Source organism: Chrysochloris asiatica, unplaced genomic scaffold (genome assembly GCF_000296735.1).
Source record: "Chrysochloris asiatica unplaced genomic scaffold, ChrAsi1.0 scaffold00028, whole genome shotgun sequence".
In the NCBI taxonomy this organism is placed as follows: Eukaryota; Metazoa; Chordata; class Mammalia; order Afrosoricida; family Chrysochloridae; genus Chrysochloris; species Chrysochloris asiatica.
Genome location: NW_006408546.1, coordinates 12,975,456 through 12,992,692, shown reverse-complemented (window position 1 = coordinate 12,992,692; position 17,237 = coordinate 12,975,456). Strand labels below are relative to the sequence as shown.

General features: G+C 37.5%; 1 protein-coding gene and 1 pseudogene across 2 annotated transcripts in view; both read left to right on the top strand.

Moving 5' to 3' along the window:
* STAG1 (stromal antigen 1) overlaps window positions 1-17,237 on the top strand; it is a 469,676-nt gene that overhangs the window by 289,646 nt on the left and 162,793 nt on the right. For both annotated transcript variants that reach the window (XM_006846604.1, XM_006846603.1), the window contains exons 12-13: window positions 6,683-6,790; window positions 12,629-12,743. In XM_006846604.1, coding sequence (XP_006846667.1) covers window positions 6,683-6,790; window positions 12,629-12,743 — 223 coding nt within the window. The remainder of the gene's footprint in view (window positions 1-6,682; window positions 6,791-12,628; window positions 12,744-17,237) is intronic.
* Window positions 14,147-15,418, top strand: LOC102827356 (annotated as a pseudogene).

Here is a 17,237-nt window from a genome sequence, read left to right as displayed (position 1 = left end):
GACCCTGTACAGGGTTTCCAAGGCTGTAAATCTTTACAGGAGCAGAAAGCCTGATCTTTCTCTCGTGGAACAGCTGTTAGTTTCTAACTGCTGACCTTGTGTTCGCAGCCTGATTCATAACCACTATGCTACCAGAGCTGCTTAGTGTAATTATAGGTATGAATTATTTGCTCTCATTATGTTAATTTTTTGTGGTGCTGTTCGTTCCTTTGTTCTGCATACCTTCTTTTGCTGAGTTAGTGTTTTTGTGCTATTTGTTGTCAGTTTTTTCTTAGTTTTTATGTTTCCTTGTTCTGTTTGGATCTTCATTTTCTTGGTAAGTTGTGAAGTATTAACTTTCTTTGGAGTTACCCTATAATCTATTAACTTTTTCCTCCATTTAAGATAGTCTGTTATATCCTGTAATCTACCTCACCATTTGGATTCTATTCCTGTATTTTTCCCTTCTTTGACATTGTTAGTATTTTGATCTTCAGTTGACCTCCCAGCTCCTTTGAATTCGTTGTTGTAATTTTGTTCTGCTCTGGACTCTGCTACCTGTCAACTGAGTTCCAGGTGATGTTGCTTTGTCTGTCAGTCTCTGTTTGTTGTCTCTTCTAAAGAACCCCTTTAGGATGTTTTGAAATATTAGATTGGCTTTGACAAAATCTCTCAGCTTCTGTTTATCCTGGAATGTTTTGATTGCACCATCATATTTAATTGCCAGTTTTGCTGGATAGACGATTTTTGGTTAGCAGGTTTTTTCCTTTTAGGGTTTTATATATGTCTCTGCATTGCCTTTTTGTCTGCATGCTTTCTGCTGAAACTAAGAGCTTAGTCTTATTGGTTCTCCTTTGTAAGTAACTTTGTTTTTCCTGATCTGTTCTTAGGATTCTTTCCTTTTCTTTGGTTTTGGAATTTTTGATTATATGCTTCGTTGGTTTTCTTAGGAAGTGTCTATTCTGTTTGAGGTTAATTCAGCTACTTGAATGCTTATCTTCTCATCCTTCATTGTTTTAGGGAAGTTTTCACTCTACAATACTTCAGCATTCTTCTCTGTGGTTTGTTTTTTGTTTTGTTTTGTTTTGTTTTTTTGCCTTTTCCTGTTCTGTAATTGTAGTTTTAAAAATAATCTCTGTTAATGGTGCCCACATTAGACTGTCTTTGGATTTTTGTCTTCTTTTTCCTGGGAGACAAGTATTGAGAGATTTGTCCTTATTCCCACTAACTTGACTTGCTGTTGAATATAGTGTACTCCTTTGCCCTTTCAATATATTATTTATTTATGAAAACTTCATATTAATCTTCTAGGTTTCTGTTTGTATTTTTTCTGATTTTTTTTTTGTCCTTGTCACATTTCTTAAGTTTTTCCTGTGTTCTCCTTGCTTTCCTCTGCAGTTACCTCAATGTTTCTCTTAATCCACTCAAAGTACTTAAATATCATTCTTTTCAATTATTTGTCAGGTAGTTCCAAAAACTTTCTTGCTGAGAAACATTTTCTGGCTCTGCATTTTGGTCACTTATTTGAACCACTCTGCCTTATTTCTTGGTGTGAACTGAAATTGTTCTCTCCCAGACATGTGATATCATTGTATTTGTATTTAGTTGATTATTGTATATTGATGTGATCTTAAGCAATCACCACCTTATTCCTTTTGGTTATAATAGAGAATGGAAATGTGTGCACAGTTCTCTGTTCATGATCTGTGTAGCATAGTTCAGGGTTTGCTTATCTAAATTAGATTGGGTGGTACAAGAGCTGGAAGCTGTTGTAGTCCAGTAGGTGGAACTACAGAGGGTACAGTTTGCCTGAGCTGTATGGGCACAGCTGTCTTTTTGTCCATTGGAACAAGAGAAAAATAAATAAAAGAAAAACATACAAAAGAGAAGAAAGCAAGCACAGAACAGCCAGAAAAAAAAGAAAATAATAAAGGAAAATAAAACATACCAAAAAAACATCACAACAAATTGGCTGTCTCACAAGAAAAGAATATAATTACTATGAAGAGAATGAATGGGAAGAGAGAAAATAAAAGAATGAAAAAAAACATAATGTACAAAATAAGGGAGCGGAAAGAAGAAAAGAGAAAAAGTAGAATAGTAAAAAAATCGAGAAAAGGGGTCGGGAAAAAGAAAAGAGATAGAAGAAAAATGTAAGGGAAAAAGGAAATCAGTGGGGAAAAGGGGGGGAAACAAGAAAGAAAACTAGGCCCAAGGCCAGACCCAGATAGAAGAAAAAAACTATAGGAAGCAGGGTACTTAGTGCTGATTGGCGTCCTTTGCCAGCCAAAGAGGTCAGTAGGTAAGAAGGTGAAAGTAGTGAGAGGGTAACATGCCTGGCACTGCATGGACCTTTCTTTAGACCTAGATAATGTGTATGGTCAGGGTACCAAATCTGAAAGTTGTTCATGCAAGACCTAAGGGTGCTGAGGTCAGCATCTTTTTTCTTAGAAGGAACTCTTTATGGCACAGAGGGTGGCTGAAGGCTGAGGGTGGCTGAAGGCTGGGTGATTGGCTGGGAACCTGCACTGAGTATTCTGCTGGTCTGAGGAGGCAGAGTTCATTCAACGCCAAACCTGGAAGTGGTACACCTGGAACCTGACTCAGTGGCATGGTTCCTTCCTCTTGCTAAGCAGGAACTGTAAAGAGGGGATTGGCCATTCTTCTGGTAACCAGGGAGAGCATGGGAAATGAGAGACAATTATACTTTTCTCTGAACCACGCATCAATGTTTGTACATGTAAAGAGTGAATGCTGCTTGCAACAGTTGAAGATGGTAATGTCAAGTCAGACCAAATCTGACTCCTCTCTCACCATCTATCTTCTCTGTGACTGTCCATGTTCCATTTCCTCTCCTAATTAGTATTTATTTTGCTTATGTATCCTTTCCAATGAAGCTCAGAGTTCCAGTATTATCAGTATCTGTTTAATTTGCTCTGTAGAATCTTTTTAGGGGATCTGTGTAGTGTGTCTGCATAGTCCACTGTCTTGCTGGAAGTCCAGTGTTGGGTTTTTGATATATGGTAGTTTCTTTGTAATTTGAACTTTCTGGCTTTAAGTCAGAAATGAAGTTTATTTTCCCTTTCAACCTTTTTGAGCCTGAGTTAAATCAATAAAGAAATTTTTTTCTAATGTTAAATCACCTTTGCATTTCTGTTATAAATTCTGTTTGAATATAATTTAGATATCGTGTTTGGTAAAATGGAGGATTGAAGAAAATTTAAGACCACCAATGAAATGGATTGGCATAGTGGCAGCAGCTATGGACTCAAATGTAGCAACAATTGTGAGATTGGCACATACCTGGGCAGTGTTTCATTTTGTTGTGCATAGGGTTCCTTTGAATCAGTACTGGTTTGATGGCACCTAACAATAACAATAACTTTTACATCAGTGTTCATTTGTAAATTATACATAATTTTTTTGTGCCTTATCCTTTTCTGTCTTTGAAATCAAGGTTATATTCTCTTGATGATGTCTTCAATGATTTCCTACCCTTTTTCTGTTCTGAAACAAATTAAATATGTCAGTGATTAATTCTTTCTTGAAACTTTGAAAGAATTCTCTTGTTAATGTTATGTCAGTTTTGAGGTTTTGTATTTAATAGTTATCTAAAGTAAGTTTTTTTAATATATCAGTTGTATCTCATTTTTCAAATTTATTATTTTATACTTCATGATAGTGTTACTTTCTAAATTCTGCTACCTGTTTTGTTAGTTCTTTATCATTCTGTTTTGATAATCTCTTTGCTTTAATAAGTTATACCAAAGCTTTGTCTGTTTCACTACTCTTTTTAAGGGACCTGTTCCTCTTGTTAAGCATTTGGCTCATTTGGTTCTTATTTTCTGGGGAATTGTGTGTGAAGTAATAAATATACTTCTAGGTACTTCTTTACCTGTGTCTTAAAAGTTTTACATGTAGTGTTTTTATTGACATTCAGTTGTAAATATTTTATAATTACTATTTTAACTTATTCATAGATGGTGGTTCAATAATATGTGTTTGTTCTTCCAAGACATATTTTGAAGCCATCCTTTTTATTTTATTCCCTAGCAATGTTTTCAGTTTTTTGTAGTTTTTATGAATGGTCACCAAAAAGAAGAAAATGCATTTGTACTATTTGTGTTGTTGCTGTTAAGTGCTGCCAAGTTAATTCCAACTCATAGTGACCCTCTACAGGATGTCCAGGGAGCAGCTGGTGGGTGCGAAATGTCAACCATATGTTTCACAGACCAGTGCTTATCCTACAGTGCCATACCAGATGTCCCTGCGTTTCTAGCTATATATTTATATTCATTACTTTGAATATATTTACTTATCATTCAGATTGCCTAGTTTGCTTATTTTTTTTATCTACTTTATAATTTTTTAAGGTGTAATAATAAAGTCTCCAAATACAATTGTTGGTGTTACAGTGTTAAAGCTCTTGATTGGTAACCAAAAGATAAGCAGTTCAAACCCCATCAGCAGCTGCTATGCTGGAGAAAGGTCTAGTTCTGTAAAAATTTAGAGCCTCAGAACCCCCGTGGGGCAGTTCTTCTCTGCCTGGTCACTGTCGAGTACAATCTACTCTATAGTGGTGGGTTTGGATTTTCACTTTGATTTTTTTTTTTTTCTTTCTTTCTTTTTTCTTTCCTTTAAGTATGTTTCAAAATATTGTTGTTTTTGTTAAGTGCTATGAATTCAGTTCTAACTTAAGTTCTTAATGTCATGCAACAATTCTTCTGGTCTTCGGTCATTAGTGTCTAATGCATCAAATCTGTTCTTGAGATTGTGTCTATAAATTCAGGTGAGATGTGTTCGGGATCATATTTTGCATTAGTCCCTGGCTTTATTCTAAACTTGAATATGAACAGTTGGTGATCTGTTCCACAGTCTTCCTTGGAGCTTTTTTTTCTGATTATATTGAACTTTTCTACTGTCTCTTCCCACAGATATATTCAGTGTGGCTCCTATGTATTCATCTACTAAGGGCCATGTGTATAATTGCCATTTGTGTTGTTTTAAAAAGGTATTTGCAATGAATAAATCACTGGTCATATAATCTCTAGCATCATTTCTATCAATAAGGCCATATTTTCTGAGTACTGATCCTTCCTCTTTGTTTCTAACCTTTGCATTCAAATCACCCATAATTATCATTACATCTGTATTACATGTTTTATAAATTTCAGACTAAAGAAGTTGGTAGAATTCTTCAGTTTCATCATCACTGGTGCTAGTGGATGATGTGTCAATTTTAGTAAAGATTTTATTAACTGGTCTTCTTGTAGCCATATGGATATTACCCTATCACAGACAGTGCTGTACTTCAAGATAAATCTTGCAGTATTTTTTTTTAGTGATGAAAACTGTGACATTCCTCTTGAATTTGTTTTTCTCAGCATTGTAGACCATGTGATTGTCAGACTCAAAATTGCCAATACCATTCCATTTCAGTTCACTTATGCCTAGGATATTGATTTTTATCTGTTCCATTTCATTTTTGACAACTTCCAATTTTCCTAGATTCATACTTCATACATTCTATGTTCCATTTATTAATGTTTATTTACAGCTGTTTCTCCTAATTTGAGTTGTGCCACAACAACAAATGAAGATCCAAAAATCTGTACTCTATTGTGTTATCATAGTCTGCTCTATTTTGAGGATGCAACTCTTCCCTGGTCCCATTTTGAGTGCTTTCCCACCTGAGGGACTCACCTCCTGGTGCTATATCTGACAATATTCTGCTGCTTTCGCTAATGTTTTCAACTTCCAGCACTATATCTGCTAATATTCCAGTACTATTTGAAAGGGTTTCATTGGGTAAACATTCAGAGGTAGTCACCTCTCCTTCTTCCTAGTCTGTGTTAGTATGCTAGCTCAGCTGAAACCATGGGTGACCCTGCTGCTGTTTAAAATACTTGTGGCATAGCTTCCAGTATCACAGCAACATGCAACATACCACTGTACAACACACACCGACAGATGAGTGATGGTTTCCACCTAGGGACTCTATAGTGGGATAGGAATAAGGATATAATGATCTGGAAATCAGGTTACTGTGTTGGGAAAAAAATCTTACAGGTAGTTTTCTTCTTAACTAATAAATGCTATAAACTTTAAGAATATACACGATATTGAGACAATAGAATGAAAAGATAACAGGAATTTTTTCCATGAACTCTTTGAAGTCCCTTTGTATGAATGGGACATTAGGAAAGTTGTGTTAGATAAGGAATGGTTTTGACTCTTTAGTTCATTTTGTACAGAAAGAAAATGAAATAATACTGTAAATAAAGGTGATAAATATAATTTAAAGTATAAAATCTGGAAAGAAGAGTTGCATTGCATACTAATAATTTAACTGTATGATACAGGGACAAATATATTCCTAGAGCATATTAGCAAGAATCCTATGCAAATTTAAAATATTGAGTTAATTTGGCCTAACGTATATCTTGAGGTGTTAATAGTTATTGTATATGGGTGTGTGTATATATATATAGAGAGAGAGAGAGAGAGAGAAAGGAGAATGGTGGGCATTGAATTTTCTTTTATCTGTATTTTCTGAGTTTTATATAACAGTTAAGTGTCTTTAAAAAGTTAGAAATAAAATCAGTATGCCTTGAGTTTTTGTAATGAACTCTATATTTAAATGAAGGTGGCACTGAAAGTAAACATTTGTTTTGGTTCAGATGTTGATTTCTGAATTTTTCAGTGGAAGTGAAGAAGCTCTTTCCAATGAAGACTGTGAAAATGTTTACCACTTGGTGTACTCAGCACATCGCCCTGTTGCTGTTGCAGCTGGAGAGTTCCTTCACAAAAAGTGAGCTAATTATTTTTGAAACCAGGCTTCACTTCTGTATTCTCTTTTGTTGTTGTTTCAGAGTTACTAGAAAAGAATATTAGTAACTGAACACAGAATTAGAAGTAGATATTTCAAACTCTGGGAACTATAATATCCTCAGAGCTTATGTGCATATTAAGAATCACATTCCTAAGAGTAAGTTCCTTGTGACACATTTCTTTTCCCTGAAATATGAAAGGATAATTCTCTAGCTAAGGGTGTGAGTAGAGATTGGAGAAGTGTATGAATACTGTAAAGACTCCCCATGTTATTTATGTTTCATTTTACCAGTGTATGTCCTTTTAAATTCACAGTTCTGACCTTGCCTTCTCAACATTTACTATCGAAGTATAAAGCAGTATTACATTCAAATTGATTTTAAGCTTTCATGCTTTTGTTTTTTTTCCCATTCTCTTCATTCCATGACAGTTATTTAATTCAGTAATTCATGGTCACTGTGAAAATTAAATATAGAGTTTAAGTTTAAATTTTTTTATTTTTTTATTTTTTTTTGGCAAAGCATAAAGCTTCTTAGAGTCCATGGAATTAAACATTCTGATGAAATCCATTTTTGATCGTGATCTAATATGTATGTTCTTTTATTTATTAATAGATTAATATGTTATTAAAATATGAGCATATTCTTGGTTTGAGGTAATTTTTTTTGTTTTTGTGTTGTTATTGTTCATGAATTTAACTTAGTGTCTTTGTTGACAGATGAACCCAAAAGTCCATTAAGTGTAATAATTTGTGATTGTGCTGAAGCACAGATATAAATCATGCACTTGACGAGTGATGTACATGGATGATTGACTTTGCAAATGAGCAGGTCTCGCTCTGCATGGAGCCCCTGTATTTCAGTGCTACAACAACAAAATTTTCTCTATGGTGTGATATCTCTCAAGAGTTAAAAAGTCTCTCTTTAGAAAATCTTTCTAAGAAAAGAACTTGACTATCAGAGTGTTTTAGTAATGAAAGTAAATCAGTTTTTATTGAAGATTTGTAATACCTAGGTATGACTTTTAAAAACAGTGCATTGCATTTGACAGTGACATGCTTGGCTTATAAAATGGTGAAATTTTCATGTTTTTCATGGAATATTGTCTGTAACAAATATCAAGGTTGAATTATGGTATTCACTTTCTTCCTTTCCTAGGATTATTCTATGCTAGTTGTTCTTCATTCAACTTTTCAACACTGTGTTCCTGTATAATTAATTTATTGTTTTTTCAGTAATAGCCTTGTCGAGGCTGTGGGTTAGACTTTGAGCTGATAACTGCAAGGTTGGCAGTTCAAACCCAACAGCTGCTCCTCAGGAAAGTGATAAAAGATATGTCTGCTCCCATAAAGATTTACAGTCTCAGAAACTTTATATGGGGTTTCTATGAATTGGAAGCATCTTGATAGTTAACATTGTGTTTGGTTTGGCAGTTTCAAAAAAAAAAAAAAAACAGACTAAAGAGTCTGAGTCACTGTTGAGTAGAGACCATAAACTGGCAGCACTTGAGCCAGTGAGAGGCCTTGGATTTCCACTATTGTTGTTAAATGCCATTGAGTTGATTCCAACTCACAGCGACCTGGTATAGGGTTTCTGAGGAGTGGCCTTTTAGTTTGAACCACCAACCTTTTGGTTCAACACTAGATGGCTTTAAAAAGTTCGTGAAAAAAAAAAAAATTGAAGAATAATGGATTTTTTTTTTTTCATGAATATTTGAAGTCCCTTCCTATTTTATCCTTACGGTATCTTTCTGTGTTTGAAATATATGCTAGAATGTTTTAAATGGAATATTTTATATGAAAATTCAAATGCTAAGGGTTCCATTATTCCTTAATTGGAAAAATGAACTCAACGTCAAGCTTCCTTTTAGCTTTAGCATCCTACCACCATTTAATACAGGGGTCTTTTAAAAACAAGTAGGTTATAAAATAGTCCTAGGAATTTCATAATTAAATTTCAAACTATACTCTTGGAACAGGAGAAAGATAAGACTTTCTGCTCATGCAAAGATTTAATTAACTGCTCAATATTTTACATACAGTTAATAGAATTATCCAAATTAGTACATTTTTAGTAAGAATTCCATATTTTCAGTCACCTCCCGCATAGCCATCTATATAAATAAAAGCTTCCCTTTAACCATAACTATGTAGATCCAACTTCAAGATACATCTTCTAGCTTCCACATAGGCCTCCCCCTTACCTACCAAAAAAATTTAACTTCTCTCAATTTTTTTGGTTAGATATCTTATGTCACTTTACTTGACTTTGTAATATCTGATAAAGTATATATTCATCTACTGTTTTTCACTATCAGTTAGAGTGAAAGCTCTCTTGAGAACAGGAATTATGTCTTTGTTCATTGCTATATTCTTTTTACCTAGATTAATGTAGCCCTGGTGCCTCTTTGGTTTAGACTTTGGGTTGCTAACTGCTAGGCTGGTGGTTCAAACCCACTGGCTGCTCCATGAAAAAAAAATAAGACTGTCAACTACCATAAAAATTTATAGCCTAAAAATCCCTATTTAGGGTCACTATGAATCAGAATTGACTTGATGGTAGAGGATTTAGTTTCTTGGTTTATTTGGAATGCTTGAAAATAGTAGATTCTCAGTTTAAAAAAAAAATTTGCTAATTAGCACTCAGCATGGGTAGAAAACTGTGGTTATCTTTTTCATAGTTGATGTCCCAATACCGGTCCTGTGTTAAATACACATATGCTGAGCAAATGATCCAAGAAGCGGAATTATACGAAGAACAGCAAGGCCTCAACATTGGAGGAAAACTCATTAACAGTTAAAGATATGCAAGTGATACAGCCTTGCTTGCTAAAAGTGAAGAGGACTTACTGATGAGAATCGAGAACCACAGCCTTCAGTATGGGTTGCTCCTCATTGTAAAGAAAATTAAAATCCTTACTACTCGACCAGTAAATAATATCATGTTGATTAGAGAAAAGACTGAAGTTGTCAAAGACTTCATTTTGCTTGGATCCACTGTCAACATTCATGGAATCAGCAGTCAAGAAATCAAATGATGTATTTCATTAGACGTAATCTGCTGCAAAAGACCTGTTTAAAAATGCACAAGAGCAGTGATGTAACTTTGAGGACTAAGGTGTACCTGATGTTTTTCTATAATGTTTTTCGATAAGCCTTATATGCTTATGAAAGTTGAACAATGAATATAGAAGAATTAATACTTTTGAATTATGATATTGGAGAAGAATATTAAGAGTTCAGTGGACTACAAGAAGAACAAATCTGTGTTGAAAGAAGTGCAGTCAGAATATTCCTTGGAAGTTAGGTTGGTGAGACTTCGTCTGTCATCCTTTTGACATAACAGGAGGGACCAATTCCTGGAGAAAGACATCTTTCTTGGTAAAATGGAGAGCCATTCCCACAGTGGCAGTAGCAATGGAATCCGCATAACAACAATTTTGAGAACAGTGCAGGACCGGACAGCGTTTCATTCTATTGTGTATAATATTGCTGAGTCAAGAACTGACTTGATGATATCTAGCTATAACAATGTGTTTTATTTTTTGTGTTCTTTTTTTCTCTCTTAAAACCTTGTAAGCCAGTCACTTAGAGCCTTTATCACCCCTTCATTTTAGGTAGCCAGTGTCCTTAAGTTGCCCACCCCGATCTACCCTCTAAACAAAAGGGATAGTAGCATTGATACCCTTATTTCCTTTATCAAAAATGTTTTTGGTTTTTTTATCTTCCTCTAATCAAGTTTTAGGTGTCCTGGTTTAGTGCTGTGGCTTAATACACCAGACTGCAAAGCCATTTGAACTGCAAGGTCGGCGTTTCAAGCTTACCAGCTGCTCCTGGGAAACCCTATACAGGGTCGCTATGGGTCGGAACCGACTCGATGGTACTTGACGACAACAACAAATAAAGTTTTAGTTATCAAGCTATCAAGGCTAGGTCAGATGGGTACTATCTGCAAGTTTGGGTGTTCTTGTGCTTCTCACCTCACTTTATATCAGCTGAATGCTTCACTCTCAGCTCTAGCCCTCTGTGGCTATGTCCTTGTCCATGGGCTCAGGTGTCCCCAGGTCTGACTACACTGGATCAACCAGCCCTTTCTCTTCTTTCTCTCGTTTCTGGGTCAACAGAAGTCTCTTGAACATGGTTGAACTCAGCCCATTTCTTCATTACTGCCTTTCCCCTTCTTCTACTCACCAGTAGACCAATGTGGTCACCAGCAAGCTTACATGCCTGCTCATGTGTTCCCTTTGAGTTTCAGTCTTAGAGAGGGGTCTGTCCTGAAAGGACTTGATTTCTTACCTTGATGGCTTCCCGGCATTTTTATAAATGTGATTTTAATTTTCTTTTACTGAATACTTTTGGCTTACTAAGGACCAATTTTATATTGTTGTTAAGTGCTGTTGGGGTTGTGTGAGACTCATGGGTACCTTATGTAGGGTTTGCAAGGAACGAGTGATGGGTTTGAATCCTAACTTTACGATTCACAGCCCAATGCTTATCCTACAGTGCTACATTAGGTTGTTGTTGATAAGTGCCGCTGAATCAGTTCTGACCCATAGTAACCCTATATAGAGTTTCCGAAGAGCGGCTGATGAGGTTGAACCACAGACCTTGCAGTTCAAATGACTTGGTGTAGTCTAGCACATTAACCCACAATGCCTCACCAGGACTCTGCCACACAAGATTATAGACTGTAATCAGAAAAGAATGCAAAAGCTACACAGAGATTGTAATCGTTGCAATGAAACGATGGCGTAAAGTCGATGTTCTTCCATGTAAACTGTCACTCAGTTCACAATAAAACCTTTTTTTTTGAAAAGCTACTCAAAATTAGAAATTTGAATTTGTAATTATTAATGGAACATTCGGTTAACTATAGTTACCTGATTATGAAGTAACTGTCACTCAGTTCACAATAAAAACTTTTTTTAGAAAAAGTTACTCAGAATTAGACATGTGAATTTGTAATTATTAATGGAACATTTGGTTAACTGTAGTTACCTGATTATGAAGTAATTAAAGAATTTAGAACTCATTTTTCAATCCTTCCTATTTAAAAGTTAAGTTCTGGTGTGGTGCTGTGGGTTAATGCGCCAGACTGCAAAGCCGTTTGAACTGCAAGGTCAGTGGTTCAAGCTTACCAGTCACTCCTTGGAAACCCTATAAAAGGTTGCTATGGGTCGGAACTGACTCGACGGTACTTAACAACAACAACAACAATTTAAAAGTTACATTCTCACTAGAACCTTGTTGTTGTTGTTGTTGTTGTTAAGTGCCTTCGAGTCGGTTCCGATGCATAGCGACCCTGTACAGGGTTTCCGAGGGTGTAAATCTTTACGGGAGTAGAAAGCCTCATCGTTCTCCCGCGGAGCGGCTGGTAGTTTCGAACCGCTGACCTTAAGGTTCACAGTCCGATACGTAACCACTACGCTACCAGAGCTCCTTATATAGAATAATAACAGTGCTTATATTTTTTTCAAAAATACTTGAACATTAATCCATTATCGGTTTTGAAAAGTTCCTTTTATGTTGTTCTTTTCTCATGTCCAGACCAGTTTTATTTAGATTATCTAAAAGGAAAGGTCTTTAAAACATGTTTTACTTTTTATATGAGTTTGAACTGTGTGAAATTGACACTCACTTATGTCTAACAAAGGTGTCAGTTTCATCTTTACTGTGGTGAAATAGACCAGTTGTAAGATTGCTAACATTGTTTCTTTTCTTTTTAATACTGAAAATCTTGCATAATAAAAAAAAAACAAATAAACAAAAACATGAAATTTATATCCGCATACATTTGTAATGCTCTTGTTTTATTTCCAGGCTTTTCAGCAGACATGACCCACAAGCAGAAGAAGCCTTAGCAAAGAGGAGGGGGAGGAACAGTCCAAATGGGAACCTCATTAGAATGCTGGTTCTTTTCTTTCTTGAAAGTGAGGTAAAACTGTTTACCATAACTCCTTGTTTTGTTTTGCATTGTGTTAACGTTGTTATTATTAATGTAAGTGCTGTTGAATTGGTTTCAACTCAAAGTGACCATGTATAGAGTTTCCGAAGAGTGGCCAGTTGATTTGAACCACCAGTCTTGTGCTTAGCAGTCTGGTGGTTATCCTATAGCACCACACTAGGACTTCTTTCATATTAGAATACATGTTAAATAAAATTATCAGTTCATTATAATTGGTATTTTTCAATCAAATAAAAACAAGTCTGTTCCTTAATAAGCATATCCTTAATTGTCTACTTATGGGTCTGTACTCTACCTTTTGGAGTCCTGGTGTGAATCTGTAGGATAAGCACTGGACTGTTAAGGTTCGAGATTCAAACCCACCAGCTGTTCCTTAGAAACTCTATGCAGAGTTGCTTCGAGTGAAAACTGACTTAATGGCACTTAACAACAACACCTACACTCTATGCAGGTGTGGATCAGCTCTGAAGATATGCTAGCAGTTTTTTTTAATTTTACAATTTTACAGCACTGCATACATATATTTATTTTTTGTGTGTTTTTTTTAAATTTGTATTTGTAGCTTTTAAATTATATTATTTAAACAATTTGATGTCAAAACCATTAGTTCTTCGTTGAAAATTATTTAAGAACAAAAAAAAATGAGTTTAAATATTTTAATTAATAGTAACTATCAGAATCTGTTTTACAAGTGAACTTTGGTTTGATCACTGAGATGTTCCTTGATATTAAATCTGTATTTACTAACTATAATAAGTTGAATGATAAACTAAACCTAGAGGGTCCCTGGATAAATACTTGTTAGAGAAGAGTAGAGACAGAATAGCCAAGAAAATAAAGGAAATCTAGAAATATGAAGTTAAGTGTGGTCAAGTCGATTCTGACCCATAGTGACCCTGTATAGGGTTTCTGCGAAGCTGCTGGTGAGCTTGAATCACCGACCTTGCAATTAAAACCAATCTTGCAGTCCAGCGCATTATGCTGCAGTACCACACCAGGATTCCGTTTTATTTGAGATAATAATGTTTGGGGTTTTTTTGGAATGTCCAGTAAGGCAAGAAACTTAAAAAGATACTATGAAAGGTCGGATCAGTGCACCCAGGGCCCTACGCGCCGTGGCGGAGGCTAGAAGGAGGCGGGATGTGGCAGGGAAAGCAGCCAGGCCGGCGGGAGGACACCAGAGTCTGGTGGACGCTGCAGGTCCCATGCTGCTCCACGACCCCCGCACCCGTGCTCCCACGGCCATCCCCCATTGCCAACCACCCACCGCGCAGGGATTGGTGCACCCTCCATGGGCCCCACCAAAGTGTGTTGGCTCCTGCTGACGGGCCATAGTGCCCTGCGCCCTGCTCTGGCCAGGAGCCTTCATGTAAATGAGTCCAGTCATTCCTCCCAGTAAGAAGCCGGAATTAGTGTCTCCAGTGGACTAAGTGTACTTTACCAAGGCAGCGCTTTGTCCTAGGCTCTTAAGGAGGACGGTGACCTCGACTCTCCTCTGCCCGATCCTGGAGTATTAGAGAGGGCCGTGGAAGATGAAGAGCTGACCAACCTGAACTGGTTGCATGAGAACAAGAACCTGCTGAAAAGCTTCGGGGAATCAGTCCTCAGGAGTATCAGCCCGGTCTAGGACCTAGACATGCCCTACCATGCCCTGCAGAACCCCAACTGCAAACCCCCTACTACTCCTTTAGCTGCCTCATAATTATGGCCATCAAGGACTCCTGGACAAAGGACCTGCCATTAAAGGAACTATGACTGGCTCTTGGAACATTTTCCGTATTTTGCAAATGCACCTACTGGGTGGAAAAACTTAGTGAGACATAGTTTGTCATTGAATAAGTTTTTTAAGAAACTGGACACAGAGGAGCCAGAGTATTGGGAAGGGGCCATTGTAGTGCATAGACAAAATCTAATTCAGGCTTTGAAAAAGACACCTCACCTCCCAAACTTACATGTGTCCAGTACACCTCCCAGCTCTCCTCAGGCATATCAAATCACATCAGGTACACCCATCTGGCCTGGCAGCACTTGTGAAACAGAGCCCTTCTGTAAGGTCCTCTGGGAGTGATCCAGAATAGAGCACGGGTTCTAAGATGAGGGATGTTTCCCAGCGTTCAGCCATTGGCAGTCACTCCCATTGGAATGATTGCAACCATGAGGAATGGCATCATCATCTGCTGGACACAGACTGAGATCAAGTGGTTATGTAGATCCCTGTGGTCAGCGGTGACTCCAAGGAGGACCACAACTACAGCAGTGCCAACTCCACCAACACCTGGAGCGCCTTCCCAGCCAGCGACTCCATCTCTTTTTCCTCGGTTGACGACCACTATTGAGTACGCCACCGAGGGCACTAGGAGGTCAGCAAGGGCAACGTCCAGAGCCACGAGAGTCGCAGTGACACAGAGGACAACTGGAAACACAGCCAGAAAGAGGCCCCGGAGGCCCCAGGAGACAGCAGGTTCACATCTCAGCACAGGAAGCGGCAATACCTGGCCAGGGCACTGAAGGTGACCAGTGACACGCTGCCCCTCAACAGGAGACTCACGGAAATGCCTCTGGAGAGCTATGACTAGGAGATTAAGGAAGTGGCAGACTCACTCCTGCACATGGCAGGGATTGGGTACTATTTAAATAACCGATAGGACAGCAAAGGAAGCCACAAAAATTTTTAAAAAAAACAAGTCACCATGTAAACTATCATATAATTCACAATAAAACATTTTTTAAAAAAAAGAGGGAATTTAGTTTAAGAATGTGTGGGGGAAGACAGAGTCCCCACTGAATAGTTTTCATCTTGTCTAGATGGGTCTGGTGAAAAGAGATGGGGATAACATTCTTATGATTCAGTAGTAATTGTTATCATGACTAATTGTGACTGTCACAATTGTAAAGGTAGAAGTTTTGTAACAAAAACTGAGTAGTAGTTCATCTTACAGTCCAGAAACAGAGGACCCTAGGACTATCAAGGGAGAATAGCACAAGCAGAATGTGGGAACCTTATCCAGAAAAGCAGCGACACCAGAGACGGATGCAGAGATGGGGACATGGAGAGAGGGAGCAGCTGAGGACTCTAGATTCATGGAAAGAGAGAGGGACTGAGAGCTGGTGGCCAGGAGGCAGACTTGCAGAATGTGCCCTTTGGTGATTTAAATTATTATATATGCCTGAATGTTTAAAAAAATAAAAATAAAAAAGAGAGAGAGCTAAAATGAATAGCGAAAAATACTGTTAACTGATGGTACATGGAGGGGATTCTAATCATTGTAATGAAACAAAGTCAATGATTTGTTGAGTGTAAAATGGATGATCTGCCTGTAAACTTTCACTCAAGTCACAATAAAAGAAAAACAAAAAACAAGTCACCAATTTGTTTTGAACTTCCAGCCATTTGGTTGCAGCATGTCAGGAGATCTCTAATAATTTGTTGATTTGTGGCAATATCAGCAATTTATTCATTTTGTTTTTCAATTTCCTTTTTAGGGGGTTTGGCTTTTGTTTCTTTCCTGTACGTTTTTTTTGTTTATTAATTTGCCCCCCTCCTTTTTTGGGGGGGCCCTTACAAATTTTCTCTTTAAAGATTGAAGCCATAGAACTCATATTGACGCTCAGCTGTTTTACAAAATGCTTTTCATTCTCTGAAGATAAAACCGAAAAAAAAGCCAAATGACCATTGCTTCCTCCAGTTTGTCAGAAACACGTGGTTGAACCCACAGGGATGTCATTGCTAATGCTACACGGGACATAGCAGCGCTTCAAAAGCACGTATGGAAACTAGTTGGCATACAGGCCCAGCCTTTAGGTTAAAGAAGTCAGAACAGCCATCTGATTGGGTTCGCTGAGTGAATGTCAGGGAGGAATTGGGGAGCAAGGGAAAATTCCATGCCCCACCAGGAGCAGGACCAAGCTTGTGGCATCCAGTTGTATCAGGAAGGCCTTGCGGGGGGGAAGGACTGACAGACCGCCCTCTGTGCTGCTAATATCTAGGAGGTAGGCACAGGACTATTCAGGTACACCAGGTGTCAGTGAATCATAAGAAGAAAATGGGGTGAAATTTTAAGTAAAATGTTGCTAATTATTGAATTTTGTTTTATATTAAATTAAGAGAAGGTTCTAACCATGCTCGACACCGATAAGGGGAAGTGAGGGTAAAACAGCAATGAAGTGGCGAGCTAAGCCCTACAATGTGGAGAGTGAAGCATGCAGCTGATAAAAAGAGAGGGCATATGCACAAGAACACCCACACTTGCAGATAATACCCACTTTATCTGATGATCAGAGCACAACCAGAAGAAGAAAGAAGAGGGGAAAAAAGTAATCTGATGCAATTTGATGAACTTGACCTACACCGATGGATGCAGTATCTCAAAAGAGGGAACAAATCCTTACAGCAAGGATCATTCCCACCCCCTCCACACACAGAGTAGACAGGGATGGGCAACTTGGACATTGGCTACCCAAAAT